General features: G+C 26.9%; 2 protein-coding genes across 2 annotated transcripts; one reads left to right on the top strand and one right to left on the bottom strand.

Annotated features, from left to right (window-relative positions):
* The first annotated feature begins 555 nt into the window (after window positions 1-555).
* On the top strand, window positions 556-7,118 carry LOC107167123 (uncharacterized). The gene is made up of 6 exons (XM_015516027.2): window positions 556-1,052; window positions 2,017-2,109; window positions 2,445-2,628; window positions 2,763-2,896; window positions 5,924-6,073; window positions 6,243-7,118. Exons 1-6 carry the CDS (start codon window positions 950-952, stop codon window positions 6,395-6,397), a joined length of 819 nt encoding a protein of 272 aa, XP_015371513.1. The 5' UTR covers window positions 556-949; the 3' UTR covers window positions 6,398-7,118.
* Window positions 7,119-7,175: 57 nt separating this feature from the next.
* On the bottom strand, window positions 7,176-9,117 carry LOC107167107 (putative beta-carotene-binding protein). Its single transcript, XM_015516008.2, has 5 exons — window positions 8,953-9,117; window positions 7,993-8,085; window positions 7,733-7,871; window positions 7,498-7,631; window positions 7,176-7,351 (listed from the first exon to the last, which is right to left on the bottom strand). The coding sequence occupies exons 1-5, from the start codon at window positions 9,029-9,031 to the stop codon at window positions 7,176-7,178; spliced, it is 621 nt and encodes a 206-aa protein (XP_015371494.2). The 5' UTR covers window positions 9,032-9,117.
* Window positions 9,118-16,144: the final 7,027 nt, after the last annotated feature.

Below are 16,144 nucleotides of genomic sequence, written 5' to 3'. Positions count from 1 at the left end.
ATTATATACGTCAATAATAATTGTATAACAACCGGTTTCGCACGAATAATAATTGCCGGTTGTTATTAAGACGCGTTTTGGCACGGATGAATTCGCGACCGTCTATGATGTGCGCGCCTAATTTATATCATCCGACGATGAAACGCAGCTGGTTTTGAATTATACGTTTTTACGAGTTTCGCGCGAGTCGGACGAGAGGGAAAAAATGTATAATTACAACAACAAAAAAAACAGATTTTCCCGACAACAGCACGCCAACAACAACAACAACAACAACGACGACGACGATGTACGTCTTACGTAGGTACTTACCTATGTGATATTATTATTACTATCATAATTTATATTATTGCGAGTTGTCGAGTGGGCGAGGGGCACAATTGTTTTTTTTTTAAATTTTTTTATAATAATCATCGCGATGACGATGGCGACGGTAATCGCCGGTTGTTATTATTGTAATTTAATATTTTCTCGCTCTCGCCAAACCCGCGCGCGCCAAGGTCGAAATCGCGCGAGCCCCGCCGCTGATTCTGCACTTGAAATGGCCGGTCACCGGGTGGCAGCCGAACACTCCGACGTCGAAAGCCGTTGCTGCCGCAGTGTCGTTGTTTGCTCGTGGTGGTCTGTATAGATCGTAATAATATAATATCACAATTAAACGTTAGATATTATATTAGACGATACACTATTATAAGCTGCCCGGACGCGCGCACCGTATACACATTCGGCTTCGACTTCCGGTCTCCACTGCAGGACCGTTAACGATCCACCCCCGTCGCAGATCATAGTCTTGTTTTCCCGACATTTCCGGGATAGTAAGTTTTTGGCGCGGGTCTCTCCATCCGATCGTTTTCGCTTCCGTTGAGCACTAATCGCCGTGTCGATTGCTGTATTTTCGTACACAATATAGTACACGTGATTCAGTACATTATAATAAATCGTCAACGTCATGCACGTAAGTTCCAAGACGATGAAGTTTGTGTTGACGGCCGTGGTCCTGGCGACGGTCGTCTGCACGGCAGCGGCAAAGTCCGCGAAAACCAGCAGATTGGGTAAGTGCTATTTTGGAGGTCCTTCTTTTACGACGATCGGCGATTTCGAACCGTCGGACAATCATTTAGCGGTAAACGCGTGTAGTCCAGTGGAATTTAAGACCAGGTCTGTAGCAAGAATGAGTAGAGCGCTCCTGGTAGAAGACCAAATTTGCACCCGCTCATCCAATTACGATAGATATAAACGACAGATTATTTTGATTTTTGTAAATTATCATATTTGAATTGAGAGTGCCAATCGATGAAATTGCAACGCCTTTCGAATAATTGCGCCCCTGGCAAATGCCGCCTTGCTAGTGCCTAGCTCTGGCTCTTTCGTAGAAATGGTTTGTGGAACCGATGGCACCTCCGACGCGGATATTAAATAATAATTTTTTTTCTAATTTTTCAGCACATTAGGTGCTATTACAAGTACATTTACAATAAATATTAAGCAATAAAATATTATATTATAATTCCTACACCGCAGTATTGTCCGTATTATCGTTGTCCGAAGTGCTATTGCCTGGAGGATCTATGTGAAGTATTTGGTTATCAATGTGACTATATAACAATGATATAGTAATATAATAGCGTGATATTAAATTGTTTTCTGTATTTTTTCTATCATCATATTTTTAACCCCCGAGGGCCCGAGAATGGAAATCTACCAGTTCAATAAAAATGCCTATTATAAAATGCGTTTTAATAATATTTTACTTGTCTTTTAGAAAAAAAAAAATGGAATATCGAAATTGTTTTCATTCTAAATTTCCACAAGATTATGATAGAAATACCTTCAGTAAACATAATTATCTGCCCCCTCCCTCTTAATCGCTGAATAGAAACTATATTTGATACTTTGTATTAATTTTTCAAGTCATATATAATATATGTCATATCAGTATATCACATAAGTAAAGTATATTGAATCGATGGACTTTAAATATATTTTAATATCCTGTTATGTAATTTATGATTTCAGCTAAGTACACGACGCTATGCAAGCTTTCAGACCCAAAATTAAGCCAATGTTTGACAAACTTAATGAAAGATATTTTAAAGCATTCTAAATCAGGTAATATTATATTATAATTTGAAATACCAATGCAGTTATTTTATTTTATTTTAACAGTGTAAGATATCATAGGTCTAAATACTTTATTTGAACATAGGAAATATCATAAATCATAATACGTTTATCATACCGTTTTTAAAATTAGCATAACAATACAAACCATACGTGTAAGCAATGATTTTATTATTGTAATAGTGTAATGATTGTTTAATTTGAATTATTTGTATAAGCACTATTATTGGTATCTGCAGTTAAACTGTATTGATCATACATTTTTTTCTTTCGATTCGTCCTTCTTTAATCATAATTCATAATATTACATTGTTCGTAAATAGGTATACCTGAGCTTAACATACCGGCGTTGGAACCATTTATCATTCAAGAAATTGATTTAAAAATATTCCAAGGCCTAAGTACTTCACTTTTCGGTGGCAACGTTCGAGGTTCCAACAAAACTAAGGCATTTGCACGTAATTTAGTTGTTCATCATTCATCTGAATTTGATATTCACGATCTTAAGTAAGTAAAACATGCCTTTACCAGCATTATAACATAAAACATAAGCACTAACCAATATCATTTGTTTATTTTAATATCATAATATTAATTATAATTATATATTATTGTATTATATTTTATTTAATCATTTCTAGGGTGGATATTAAAAAGAACGAATTTTTCATAGACCTCTCTTTCCCAAAACTTCAAATAGAAGGAGAATATGACGTAAATTTAATTATGTTTAATATGCCAATCAAAAGCACAGGACCTGTATACATAAATGCCAGTGAGTATAATAATTGTAAAACATATTTAATATTCACGGATGATTCGAAATCCCAAACAATAATAGTTTATAAATAACTGTTCTATATAATTTATTTTGATGGGGTTAACGGAGAGGACTACAAAATATGTTTGCAAATTTAAAAAATATTGTTTTTCATGCATCAGTATTACATTTATTATTATCATTATTATTAATATTACCTAGTATCTATGCATGATAATAATAGAACACTTATTCACATAAAACTACTATTTCCAAAAATTTACCTGATACAAATAGACCAAGCATCTATAGTTCACATTACTATCCGGTAGTTAACTACCAAATTTTATAACAATACATTTCAATATATATAGGTAATAATATAACATAGTAAACATTTTTGTTTCACATCATTTTAGGGTTCACTATAGTGATGTTATTTATTTGTTCGTTTTCAATTTTCAATAAGAAAAATTAGGTTTTAAAAATTATAGTTTTTTCTTTAAATATTTTAATTAAACCATAGTTAAAATTACTGAAGGAATATTGTAGAATAAATTTCATTTACTCTAAATCTATACTAATTGAGTTTAAAATAAAATTTTTATAAATTTAAAAAGGTTAACAGAATTTATTATTTTAGCATTAAATAAATTGATTGTGTGTAAGTTGATATACATTAAAAAAATATAATTTTCTAAACTGTATTTTAAATACAAAAATTTAAAATATAGTTTAAATGTTAAGAAACGAATATTAATTTATGATCAATTAATCACTTTGAGACAAAAATTATGTTTATGCTATTTTTATATTTTTAACCACCGAACTCTAAAATGGTGCAGCAAATGACAAAAATGATTTGATATACTGTTTTGAGTTTTAATTTTTTCTTGACAATTCGATATTATACGAAATTAACATTTTCAAAAATTGTACACAGAACTTTTTTACGATACCTTCACGTATATCCATTGTACTCTTTTTATAAAAATTCAGTGATGAGTATAATTTTTTAACACACAATTTTTTTCTTACGTGTTTTCAATATTTTGCTAATTTTGATATATAGGTATATATTCATTATTGTTTACAAGCTCTCATAAATCAAACTCTAGATAAGTGCTTGTTAGGAATATTATATACATCGTACAGTGCTGTGACTGTTGTGTTTATTAAAGTTTTTCTTGAATTATTTGATTTTGCATCTACCTATTGGCTATTATAGATAAGTACTGTATAAATATTTCTTGAATGAACAGGTATTTCACTATTCGTGAAATAACTAAATAAAAAAAAATTCTTAATATATATATATCTTGCACAATTCAATACCATTACTCATAATTAAACAAATCTTCAACACTATTTACCATAGTGGTTAGAATAAATCTCACTATTAATTTCAATAAATTACTCAATCAGTTCATAAATACTTTTTCCCACACATTGAATATAATATATATATATATATATATATATATATATATATATATATATATACATATACGAGTATATTGTTATATCAATATTTTTTTTCAATTAAATACTTATATGTATATATTATTTTTAATAATTATTCTTTGTGAGCAACATAGCTCGCATACTTAATATAATAATAAATAATAAGTAAACAAAATAATTATGTTTTTTTATAGTTTCAAATTATAGTAAATATTTATTTTTTGTAAGGGGAACCCGCGGCCACATAGGCCATTGAGTGTGGGGTAGTACGGTAGGGGTTATTTTTGTGTATCTGTTTGTAGGTTTTTAAGTGGGTAGGATTGTAACACGTGTTTGTGTATGTGTGGCAAGGATATATTGCTAAAGTAATCCGGGAGCTAGCAACTGTGGCCGGTACGTACGCTCAATGTGGTTTCGCAGATGGAGCGTACGACCGCGCCTCGCACCAAGCCACTATAAATATATAAATACTTACATAAGACTATATAAAATTGTACAAAATAGTGATATTTGTAGTTTCTATTTTCTTCTAATATTTAACTATATAATATGGGTATTCTGCAGTATATTATTATTAATTGAATTGGGAATTTCAAAAAGGGCCCATCTCGAATTTTTACCAAAATAGATTTCAGAAAACTTAATGAATCGCTTTTCCGATAAAATTTCACTTCAAGAATAATATATTACAAGAGCTTAACATTAAATAATTGTCTGTAATTTTAGGAAAAAAAAATGGTTCAATAAAAACAAAATTAAAAAGACAATCAGTTTTTTTGAGTTCCCTAAAAAATTTTAATTTTCAGGTATGAGCCCTTTTCGAAATTCCCAATTCAATTAATATTTAAAAAAAAAATTGAGTAGAATTATAGACTTATTTTTTCCATTTTTAAATCTTAAAAAATATCGTATAAAATAAAATTATCATTTATATCATTTACAAGATTAATTTTTTAATGACTCCAGTAAAAATTATAAAATATGTAATCAACCACTTGTGCAAAGTAATTTACAATGTCTAACCTTGAACCCATATCAAACCTTGAATTAATTCAACAATAGTAAAGTTAACAAGGAAATGCAATAATTCCAAACTGTAATTAAATCTTAATTTACGCATTAAAAACATTTTAATCAACTAATGGATTAATTTTTTTTTTTTGCTAATCACGTCATAATTAAAATTCCAGCAAAAAATAGACCAGATATGTGATGAAAATCTCGTAAGATTGCAACTTAGTTATTTTCCAAAATTATAATGCAGAAATTAAACACCCAACTTTTCCAATAAAGCACCTATCTACCTAAATTAGTTAAAACTTAACTTGTAATCGTCCAGTAATGAAAATAGTAAAATATGACTTATTGAGATAACACCAATGTTTTTATTGTGTGTACGGTATTATATATTGTGACTCAGCAGTCAGAACTATATATATATATTATATACTATATAGTATATAAAATATATATATATATGTATATTATATACTATATAGTATATAATAATATAATTTGATGTTATTATACGGTTAATGATTATTTTTAATATAACTCGATCTGATAATAATATTCTAGCTGACATTACAGTCAAAGCTACATTGAGCGGGAAGACAATAAAGAGGAAGAACGAGTCTCTTTTACTGTTTGATAATATTGATATCAAAGTTAACTTCAAAGACTACTCAATAATGATTGAAAATTTGTTTAAGAAAGATCAAAACCTGAGTAAGTGAAATAGTGAATGCAGTATAGTATAATTATTATTTTTTTTTTTTATATTATCATAATATGAATAATTATCTTATAATTATCTTGTTATTGTTTGTTTTATTTTTAATGAAAACATTATTTATTATAACATTCTAACGTTTGCGAATGATGTTTTAATGTTTAGACAGAGCATTGAACGATATGATCAAGGGCCAAAAAGCCGAGTTAAGAAAACTAACGATGCCGATGATTGAAGAACTAGCCGGAAAAATGGTGCTCTCTATGATAAATCAGATTTTGACCGGTTTACCACTTGAGGAAATTTTCGTGCCAGAGTAGTGTCCAGTTTTATACTATATCTAATGGTTTACCTTCGATGTAATTATTCTTGGTTTATTTCTGTTCTGTGTATTTAATAGCTTAAGTAGAAAATTTTAACGAACATATTCGTATAAATGTATCTTTTTTTTATAAATAATATATATCATATATTGTTACCATTTTCTGTGATCATATTAAAAATGGAAAATTTACTAGCCCTCTAAAAATATTTTACGACATTAGTATTCAGACTTATAAAAAACGAAATATTGTTGATTTTATATTGTTAATCTGGAAACAGTTGTTCGTAGGTAAAATGTTGTGTAAGTTTTTCCACAGTGTCTAACACGAACTCTTCGAGCACCTTTTGAATGATCGGCCTGAGCTCCATGAAAAACATAATGAAATTTGCATTTATAGCCAAATTGAGTACTTCACCTAAAAGAAAATCAATGCTAAAGATTAATTATAAATAGGATTTAAGATAGGTACTTCATTTTTGGTTAGGTTAAATTAGGCAAGGTAGGTTAAATTAGGTAAGATTTAATTCAATATTAATTGGTATTGAATATCTTTTTATATCATGTACCCTTATATTTTTTAAGTTTTTATAATGATGGGGGTTTTTTTATACCATTATGTTAATATAAGTTTAAAATATTATTTTATGTGAGTTAAGCTTAAGTTGTATGGATAACAATTATCTTAAACATTTAATAAAATATTTAAAACGATTTAATCCGCATTTAATAATTTTTTTTGCACATTCTGTGGGTTGTGCAAATTACAGATTATTTTATAATCGATTCAATAACAACTTACCTAAGTTTTTATCACCACCAAATAAATTTCTTAGTTCTATATTTCCTCTGCTTATTGCGATTCTAAGTGATATATGATGGAAACGTATGAAATTCAAACCGTTGATATTGATGACGTTTCCCAGTAGTGATACGTTGCATTTCACTCCATCTTAAATCCAAATCATTTTAGTTTTTTTTAAGAAGAAAAGCTCCAAAAAATGCAATCATTACATTAAAAAATGAACTTCCAAGCATGAAAAAACATTGGCACAAATTAACTATACATTATAAAACTATAAAAGTACCGGAACTTACATATGTCCAAATCGAAATCTCCTTGACCTTTGATGACCATTCTCGCTATTTTTCCGTCGATGCTGTAATTACCGAGTACGTGCATGTGAGGGAATCTCACTTGGAACTTATACTTTTGTTTGTCTATGTCAGCTCTTAATTCAATTGCCCGATATTAAAATTTTTTTATATTATCATAAATGCAATAGACAAGGGTAAAAGTATGTGTGATATAATTGTTTTACTGTATGCTTACATAAGATGATTAATTGTAAAATTTTTGGTTCCGGTGACTAACAAATTGTTGGTCTCTATTTTCAGCCCGTTCCCATTAGTTGGAATAAGAGCGTTTATTAACATTGGGTCCATAGGGGCGACATCGAATTCGGGAATTCCTTAAATATAAATGTTTTATGAAATTTTAAATGATTTTTTCAACAAAGCTTACGGTAAGTACAGTTTAATGCAATAATCTGTGTAAAACTATGCAAAGAAAAAAATTATTGTATTATTTACCTTCTGCAATTTTGCTTCTTAAAAAATATGCTGATTCTATAATACATTTTGGAATGTCTGGATTTGAGCGGTGGCAAATATGTAAATAATCAGCTAAAATCGAGTAATTTGTTTTATTTGGACAACATTTAATAATTTGTCGTTTTTATACATACAATACATTTTACACAATAAACGTCATCGGTAAAAGTATTACTGAAATTTGTAAGGTAAACAAATTTACAAGCTTTTACTAATTTATAAATAATAAAATGTAAAAAAAACTAAATATCTTATTCCTATAGTAATATCAATAGATTTATTATTTAAGTATTTATTATGGTTTATGTTAAAATTAGGTATTGATATTATTAAAGAAAAGACACATAAATTACGTATATAGACATGGATGATAGAACGTAATTATAAAATAAGCTGATTTGTATAATTTCAAAAGCTTCAACATTTGCTATAAGAAGTGTTCAAATGACTAGTTAGAAAAATATTATATTCCTAAAGGCTAGAGGTTACCAAAAATATTCAGCACACTAAAATAGTATACGTGTCTAATGAAATAAAATTTCCAAAAATCGGTTACAATTTTTTATATTGTCAGTTTTACTAAGACTAAATTTCCTACATATGTTATTAAACGATTAATTTTTTACAATATAACTAAAAAAAATACACCGCATAAACAAAATATTATAGAGTTGACAATGTTTTACAACGTGTAATATATTATTTAAATAGCCAAAATTGGCAGTTAGGCAACATGAGATAATCTAAACCATGCATTAAATAGGTATAAAAAAAGTCATTAAAATAAAAAATAGTTGAACTGTTTAAGGCTTTTCTAGGTTGGGTCCATCAACACGAAATAGGTACAATTAAATCGCCATTCTTTATTGCACAAGACAAATTAATTCTTGTATTTATTAAAATTATTTTCGATTTATTTTACTCGAATTTAAAACTTACGTATAGGCTTCAATATTGAAAAACTATTATTCACACAAAAAACGATAACAATAATAGATGCATACAGAGAATTTGCCATTTCTACCGTTCAAATACTATACCGGTCAAACAGTAACTTCAAATAATTCGATTAATAATATGTAAATGAGATTCAGACGACTTTATGTTTTTTCATACTAACCGATAAATATAATTGAACCATTGCTTTTATATAGATTAAAAGTTTGATGGTTAAGGACAGTTTTAATTGCGATTTTCTTAAATTTTTTGTACCTAAGAATTATACATTGATTAGTCTTTATTAATTATGGTTATTTAATCGAATCAGTTCTCACGATGACTTTAAAAAATATAATTCAAGGAAATAAAAAAATCAATTTCAAGGTTAATAAAAAGTTACATTATAAACATATCAAACGAATAAATAACGTTTAAACATTATATAACTCTATAAGAATCATACAAGTTGTAAGTTTAAAAGAAACTAGTAGTGACAAGCACTAACTTCCTAGTCAGCTTTGTCAATCCAAAATGAAATATAAATATAGTGCAACAGAGAACAGTGATATATGTTGTATTGTGTGATTACATTTAACAGGTTAAAATTGAAATATTTTGAATACAACGGTAAACCTATGATTAGATGCAGTTATATAAAATTAATTAGATTGATAAGCACACAATTTTATTTTTAGGTGATAATATTATAATATGTATTTTAATATTTTATTAAAACTATTTTTTTTTTTTTTTATAAATTAACTATTAGGCCAATTTTAGTTTACTAAATACTAAATAGTTTACTAGTTTACTAAATTAAATACATGTCAGACCGTTAATTTTAGAAGGTAGGTATACCTATTAGCTATTCTTATAAACTTTTATTTATCACCATTTGCGCTTACTATTGATAATTATATATATATATATATGCATGGCGTCATAGCTATAAGCAAAATATAAGAAATTATAATATTTCGAAATGTGTTTTTTTTTTACTATTCTAATTGTTTCTTTTATCATTCAGAGAACATCTTCATCGCTTATTTGAAGAAATAATTTTATTTTTCAAGGTAATTTTGTGGACACAAAGGCGCAGAATAATGCAAATCCGTACATTCAAGTAGGTTCGTATCTGGGACATTTTAAAAACTGTGAAGTTGTTCTCGGCTTATAAAGGTTTTTCGTAGTTCTACAAAATCCACTAAGGACAAATGTATAGTGGCGCAGTTTAGTACTTATTTTATTGCGATCGCTTTTTTAAGTTCAAACGATAAAATATTCTAATCTTTTTAATCACATCATTAAACACTGGACAGATGAATATTTTTAATTACTACTCAAATTGGTTTGATTTGCCCGTTAATTGGTATATTATATAAAATTGTACATGAGTACGTTGGGTTTTATTATTTTTATTTTTAAAACAGCGAACTAATCCAATTATATATATTTCAGCATTCAGGAGCAGTTTGTATTTTTCATTGATGAAAAGAACAAATGCAAAAAATTTACATTTTCCAATAATATCACCCAATTCATTATTCATTCTAATAACCATGTGTACAAAATTTTTGGCAACTTGATTGTCATTTTTCGAAATTTTTAAAATTCTCATAACTTATTTTAAAATTAAAATATCAAAAAATACTGGTCTAGGTGACTTGGATACATTTGAGTTAATAATAGGTAAATTTCTTTTAACAATAAAAATAACAAAGTAAAACGGATTCTTCTAAACGTAAAATCTTCCATTTTATGCGTCATTAAGACAGAGACAACACATACGGTTGAAGCATCCACTTAATTAACGTACGTGACCTTGGGATAGGAAAAATTCACGCATACATGATTTGTGAATTATTAATATTGAATTTACAATATTATCTTTAGATATTTAACTTATTTGTAATACCGAATTTATACGAATAATAACTTACGTTGTAAATTTATAATAATTGTGAAATAATTAAATATTATATACATTTTATTCATAGCGGATAACATTCATTTTTTTTTTAGTGATTTCATTTTTCGTGTCTTTTGAAAATCAATAATAATATGGTATTTTATTTAAAGCTAAGTTACGTGAATATTTTAAAATTAATTTATAATTTTTTTTAAGCATTCGAATAATTATGGAGTAAGTATTAAGGATTAAACAAGAATCTGGTTTATAAGTAGTTTTAATATTATTAATAATACAGTGACATAAACAGAAAAATGAGGTAATTCTTAATCGACTTAGAATAAGCCACACAAAATGCACACATGAAGTCATGAACAACTTATACCAAAGACATATCCACCCCTATGTCCAAAATGCAATGAAAACTACTTCATCAAACACATCATCGTCCACTGCCCAAACTTCAATGAAGCTAGGAAAGACTTCAATATTCCTGACAACCTATACGAAGCAATTGGTCCATTTTCTAACTATCTATACATAATTGAAAAAAAAATTGAATTGTACAATAACATAATATAATAATGTAAAAATATAATACTTTTATTAAAGCTAATTACCTATGTAGTTGATGTTTAACCGATAATAATAATAAAAAAATATTATTAAGTATATTATTTTAAGGTATCTGTGTGAACGAGGAAATATCATGATCTTATGATGACTATATAGTCTTATAAGACACTCTCTACAGTGCATAATATTAGCACAATATTTTGTTTTTAACTGTACCTAATAATTCCACTAAACTTGCTAATATAGGTATCATGTATTAAATTATAAGCTATTGCAATTATTATTCAATATTACATTTAAATTATGAATGTGAATTAGTTAATTACTAGTTACTACATGAGTTACTGACAACCCACTAGACCATTTGATGATCAATTTATTCCATGATGATAGTTCCTATATGAGCTTATTAATGTATGTATGATTCAATTTTACAGTGTAAATACAACTGAAAAAATAAAATAAAATAAATAGCTAAAAATGTTAGAAAATGATGTTCATGCAAAAATATTATTTTTATTGTTCATATTTTTAATAATTTACTCTAAGGTTTAAAAAGTAAACTTCTAAAATTATTCAAACAGAAAAATCTTTTTAAATTTATATCGATTACAGCAAATCTTATAAAAAATAAAATATATCTTAGCTTCGATACCTAAATACCTCACAATTAATACGAATAAGTAAGAAGACATCACTATATCAGTGTTACACAAATACAATTATGTCTGCAATAATGTTGATTATGATTATGTTACGTGACAAAATCATCTTATCGTAATCCTATCAAAATTAAATACAAATCAGTAAAAAATAGAACCTACATAAATACAAAAATCACAGTATTTTGGTTCAACATTATAATTGTTAGAAGATAATTTAGTCACTTGAAGCCAAATTACTATAATTTAGATAAAGATAGGTATCGATGAGCAACCATTTTTACATTCCTTACTTAAAATTCAGAAAAAAAAACACTGTAGGTACACGACATCATTAAAAGAAATTTAAATTAATCTACAAATCACGCACTATTAATAATGACCTTCAGGTTTTTTTTGTATCATTATAATATAATACATATGTTTTATATAATTATATAATATACATTTAGTTAACGTTTGTTTATGAGACAACATACAATCAACTAACTTTAATTATAAAATTATTAAAGTAGTATTCTGTAAACATTAAATTATTGTATTTTAGCTTGACTTGACTTTAGTTTAGACCATTTAATTGTAATCTGCTAAGTGATGATAAACAAAATAAATCAATTCATCAATTATACAATGTTGACACATCGATAAATTTAGTGAGACTATTGACAACGGTTTATAATTTAAATTATTGCTTCCGCATAATATGAATTAATACCTACCTTGTTTATTTATAAATATAATTAATCATACATGATTATTATTAATCGTGCACCATAATTGTACAGGTATTAAAAATTAACTTACAAAAATCAGACATGGATATAGGTACTATATTACAATAATATATTACGATTTACGGATAATTGTTATATTGTTATAGTTATCGAGAACAACACTAACAACCATTAATTTAATGTATCTATTTATCGATTATTTTTTAAATCAAAATAGTTCATTTGTATTATTTTGACAATTGTAATGAATTGTAATTATTCTAATATATTATCTTGATACTAAGATTTTGGGGCGTGCGTGTAATTTTGATTTTCACTACTATACAAATTTGATTGATTGATATCAAACTGTATCGTTAGTCTATACATTTTTTTTTTTGATAGTTATAAATTAAGTGTTAAAACGTCACTACGTCAGTAAGTATCCGAGTCATGTAAAATTTTACTTAAGTAATTTTTACTGTTCATAGTATTACACACGTTTATTACATATTATATATATAACTACCTTATTATTAAAAAATTATAATGATATGCCATAAAAACATGTTTTATTTTTAGATGACCAACACCTACTTACAATCGTGTTTCAACACAATATGAGTAACGCCTAGGTATACTAGTTCATAATTGAGGTTTAATATTTTCATTTAATACCATTTAAAGTTTTGAATATAGGTTTTCCATATTTATTTGTATGGTGATTGGTGAAGTGTGTAATACTAATATTTTATGTTGTGACATTGTGACAGATATAAGAAAACAATATTTAGTGGATCATAAAAAACAATACAACTACTAAATTAGGTAGAAATGGTAGAATATATAAAACCGTGGGTGATTGCATATTTGAATCTAGCTAGTTGTCTAATAGTTTTTACTGCACCGTAGTACTTTACGTCTCTACAGTGTAAACATTTATAGACAGTCCCAAAACATTTAATTAATTTTTATTATTCAGGGTGGAGCAGCAAAAATGGTGATATATTTAGAAATGAAAATGCCCTTTTTGCTGCCCCACCCTGTATAACATATTATAATATTTTAACACCACATAAGAAGATACATTTCACTTTAAAATCTACAATTCCTGCTCGTTTATTTATCTTTGTAGATAATTTAAGAAACTGTAATTCAGAGTTGTATTGAAAAGATTACACTATGAAAACCTTGACGTTGTTGATTATGGTTTATCGTTTTTAGAACATAAAATAATATTATTGCATAGATGATTAGAAAATAATGGAAAAACGAATTTCTAACAATTAACAAATCCAATGATTTTTCATTCTTAAAATTTAAGGCAATTATTGAACATATTTAGGTGCTGACAGTTCGTTGTAGTAAATTTTTTTTTAAATTGTCTATAAAGAATAATTGTCAAAAAGCGATTGAATAATGTTCACTTTTATGAACTAATGTTCATTTTCATACGAACTGTTTTTATTAATAAAATATCAAGCAAATTATAAAAAATTAAAAATTATAATCTGAGCCATAGCCCACCCTGCGAGCCCTACTGTACTTGTTACATATATTACAACCTGATACATTTTTATCATGAAACTTTAATAATAAAATTACAAATTATGATGTTCATAGATAATAATTAATTAAGTAGGTACATTGAAAAATTAAAATGATAAAATACCTCTAAGCATCTTAATCATAATTGGTTTGACCCAACTAGTCAAAAAGTTATGAGCACTACGCCTACGATCTTAACATCTTGTTATATAATATTATCAGTAATTTTCGAGGAAAATAAATTAATGTGATGACAATATTTTTTTTTTAATCAACATAAATAAATATCCAGTATTGTAAAATATTAAAATGGTTAGTTTTCTAGTTTTCAAAGAATAAAAACAGAAAATTATGTATAGTAAATAAATACACAAGCATTAAGCATGATATTTTTAATGTATTTTTTTGTTATTTATTCTATTTAGAAAAATTGTTTTGTACAAACTATTTACGTAATTAAAATTTAATTAAATTAAAAATAGTTTCTAAATGTACATATAGTTTAAAAATAGAAATAATTAACATTTCGTGAAACATGATCAATTTCTTTTTTTTTTTATAACCAAGTTAATACAGAAAATGTAAATAAAAGTATTAAAATTAATATTTAACTATCTACTTTAAGAACAAGGGTGGACTGTCTATTTATAGCCCGGGGTGCAAAATTAATTAAGGACCCGTACATTTTTTTCAAACCTACTAAAATTAGGAGTGATACAATTTTATATTATAAATATAATAATAGGTAACAGTATTATCAATTTATAATATAATTTATCTTTCTATTCTACATTACAATAAGAGTTAAATTAAAAAGGGCCTGACAGTGGTAATCAGGAGCCCAGATTATAAATACGAATGGGGGCCCGGGGTGTTACTTGGTGTATAGCAAACTGGACCAGTCCGCCCTTGTTTAAGAAGTATAATCAATTACCGTTAACCTACATTTTCTAATTATATATTAGAACATTTTTTGAAAATAGTATGGAATTAAACTAATAAGGTACAAATTTAAATAGATTTGGTTTGTACACTCCCTCTACAAAATATATTTGACTATTGAATTAAAACACCCCATTTAAAAAATCTTGATTAGAAACATGCCTGGGTGAACATAGAGAATATTAAAAATATGTGCTAATGTCAATTATATGGACAATATTATATCGATAAATTATACAATCAATGAATTAATGTAAAAAGAGATGTTAAAATGAAAAAAAAAAATAGTAAATTATATAGATGAATAGGAAATAGTATTTACGTGTATAATGCTATAATGTAAGCAACTACAGGTAGTCACTAGCCAAATTATGTGTAGGAACTAGGAAGTATTGATAATACTGATAATAGTACCTATTCAATTTTAATTTATAATAGTTTAGAGTGTTTAGAATTAATTTATCATTTCAAATGGAGTTACTGACAAAAAATAAATCCGTCGCAAGTCTAAACGCATGATATAATCTAAAAATGCAGAAAAGTGTAGGTATAACGCCGAACCAATGTGGTGAATATTTATAGTAGTGTAAAAAAAAAACAATACTACAATACTTAACTAAAAATTAATTAGTTAATATGTCCTAAAAACTCAATATGCTACTCACTTTTATAATAATTTTGTATTTTATTTTTATAACATTACTGCTATTAGGTACGAGTACTACCTATAATATCTGCCTTCATAATACATTATTGTACATAGCAATTGAGTCTATCGTAGGCAAGCAAATACAATTCTACATAAACCAAGTTTTATTTACATAAAATGTAATAAAAAGGTA

The sequence above is a fragment of the Diuraphis noxia genome, unplaced genomic scaffold (assembly GCF_037042655.1).
Source record: "Diuraphis noxia isolate RWA-SAM2 unplaced genomic scaffold, SU_Dnox_SAM2 contig0003, whole genome shotgun sequence".
NCBI lineage: Eukaryota > Metazoa > Arthropoda > Insecta > Hemiptera > Aphididae > Diuraphis > Diuraphis noxia.
The sequence above is the reverse complement of the archived record's forward strand: the minus strand, read 5'-3'. Positions and strand labels throughout refer to the sequence as shown.